The 2,507-nt window shown below is 32.1% G+C and overlaps 1 protein-coding gene across 1 annotated transcript; it reads left to right on the top strand.

Annotated features, from left to right (window-relative positions):
• Positions 1-802: 802 nt before the first annotated feature.
• Positions 803-2,025, top strand: Bm412 (Uncharacterized protein; the record flags this gene model as incomplete). The annotated part of the gene is made up of 2 exons (XM_043073839.1): positions 803-1,003; positions 1,951-2,025. The coding sequence occupies 2 exons, from the start codon at positions 803-805 to the stop codon at positions 2,023-2,025; spliced, it is 276 nt and encodes a 91-aa protein (XP_042929773.1).
• Positions 2,026-2,507: the final 482 nt, after the last annotated feature.

Below are 2,507 nucleotides of genomic sequence, written 5' to 3'. Positions count from 1 at the left end.
ACACTTAATGTTTATGGACTTTTTTACATTATTACCCAATTTTAAACATTAAAATAATGAAATACAAGAAGTATATAGAGGCATAAATCTCGATGTTTTAAGTTCTTTTTTTCTTATCTCCATCTTTCAATGCGCTATGGTGCACCAAGAGACTGTATTGTCCATCCTTTATAATGGCATTAGGTAGTAAAGTAGCCAGCGCAAAAGCACCAAAGAAAAGCCAAGAGAGAAGATGCAAATCAGTCAAATCACAGGGATGCGTAAACTATATTTGTCCAAATGAAAATGGTAATCCTCGGACTAGCGAGAGTTTTCCTATTATTTACTACAGGAATGATTCCTAACATATGTAAAAGATCATGGGAAATATAAAAAAACGCAGTAGAAATAATTCTCTTTTTTGAAAAGTTTTTTGAGCTTTTACTCCATTTGTGGCTGATTTCTAAAACAGTGAAGTGTTAATTCTTAGCATAACTCATTAAAATAATTTTCCGATAACGAAAATTAAAAAATGAGAGCAAAATGTTGAGAAAAACAAGCTTTGAGAACACTGGAAGAATGATCAATACATGGTGTCTAACAGACCAGTGTAGGAACGTATGGGCGGGAAGTGGGAACTTTTCCAATACATCATCCAGTAAGTTTCACAATCAAACAACATCTTTCTTTTCTTACTCTAATAGTACTCATCATGTTCTTTTACCAGCTGATAAATTAACAAACTTAACAAATTACTGAGATGATGATAATGTCGTAAAATAATTTTTTTCCATAATAAGAGTCTTACTATAATATTATCAGAATGCGGTCAAAGAACGGCAAAAACAAAAACGATGTAAAATATCATTATTGGAGTTCAAAAGTGGCATTTTCCGAACATCTCAACAAACGTTTCATATTAAAACGCATGAATAATCTTTCAATGTTATTTGAAGTGACATGTTGTGAAGAAACAGAACAATATTATGTGGTTGACGGCCGAAAACAAACTGCATGTTCTTTGGTAAATTTTTCAGTTATAATTTAAAAGCTCTTTTTTTGATGCAACAGTTTCTAGCTTAGAGATATTCAGAAATGATAATCGGTATATATATATATATAAGAAAACTACGAGACGTAAGCATAATGAAGTAGGCATAATTTGAATAAATTTGCTTTAATGAAGTAGGCATCATTTCGCTTTAATACTTCCTGATAATTAAATTTCCATATTCAACCGATCTAATTTAATAGTTTGAAGAAAAGAAAATAGCTAATATTATTTTTCAAAGAAATATATCATTCCTGATACTTCACTACTAAAAACCGTCTATTACTCTTAAGTCCTGACAAACATATCACTTTATTAATCATCATTATTCTTTTAACTACTGTTAAAAGAATAATGATGTTACTGTTGCTAGTCAGTGCTAAACTTTGAAACTTATCATTTTCTAAAATTTCTAGACTTATTAAACTCTCCAGAAAATCAAACATCCTTATCAACACAATCTCTAATTTCAAGAATTTAATCCCATTCACATTAATCGAAAGTAAGAATGAAACATCAAATTTAGGATGAAATTCTAGTAGATGTACGGTTTAAGAATTTCCTAGGTAAAAGAATTTAATCCCATTCACATTAATCGAAAGTACTGATTTTCTTCTGGAATTATATATAAGCAAATAATGGCGAAGGAATTTCGATGAAACTGTATTAATTTCCTAGCACCAAAACTTGATTTACTTTCAAAATAAAGCAAGGAAACTGCTTTACTTAGGAGCTTGGTTTTGTCAAGGCAAAATTAAATTGCGAGTAAAGTGAACAAAAAAATGCAACAAATCATGATGTCTGGCACTTATTTTGGAAATTTACAAGGAAGACCAAAAAGCAGACAATTGTAAAGATTAAACAAAAGATTTTCAACCTTTGGTTTTCCTTATGCCTCAAATTGATTAGTCCCATTTTAGGTCATAATTTATACAGGACCTCCAATAAATATGGAGATAGGACCGGTCGTAGAAGAAACAGATCGGGACATATAAAAACAAGGAATGGTTGTGACCAGTAAAAGAATGACAAAAGACGTGATAAACATATACTACTAACGATGTCTGTAATGATCGGGTTGATGTCGGAAGTAAACAGGCAAAAGAATAGAGGAGGATATATCCATAAATAATAAAAGTGGCAGATGTTAGTTGAAGGGAAGAAGTAAGAGATGAAATAGAAAAGGAGAGGAAAGCGGGGGATTGAGGATGCACTTAGTAAAGTGAGTCTTCGTTTTGAGGTCTAGGCCATTGTCTTTCTTCATTCCAACTGATCAGAAAGAAGCCCCGCTCCCACGGGGCTTCCCGGTCAGTCTTTCTTATGCAAACTTCACAAGACAACTTTTCAACTGCCATTAAAAGCAATTGACAATTTATGTGTTAAAGTGAAATACTGCGGTGTACCACTTTAACTATTATTGTGATTAGAAAGCTTGTGCCTGTCCGAGCGAATATTGCGTTTCCATAATTAAATGATC

The sequence above is a fragment of the Brugia malayi genome, assembly GCF_000002995.4.
Source record: "Brugia malayi strain FR3 genome assembly, contig: Bm_v4_ChrX_scaffold_001, whole genome shotgun sequence".
NCBI classification, from domain to species: domain Eukaryota; kingdom Metazoa; phylum Nematoda; class Chromadorea; order Rhabditida; family Onchocercidae; genus Brugia; species Brugia malayi.
The sequence above is the reverse complement of the archived record's forward strand: the minus strand, read 5'-3'. Positions and strand labels throughout refer to the sequence as shown.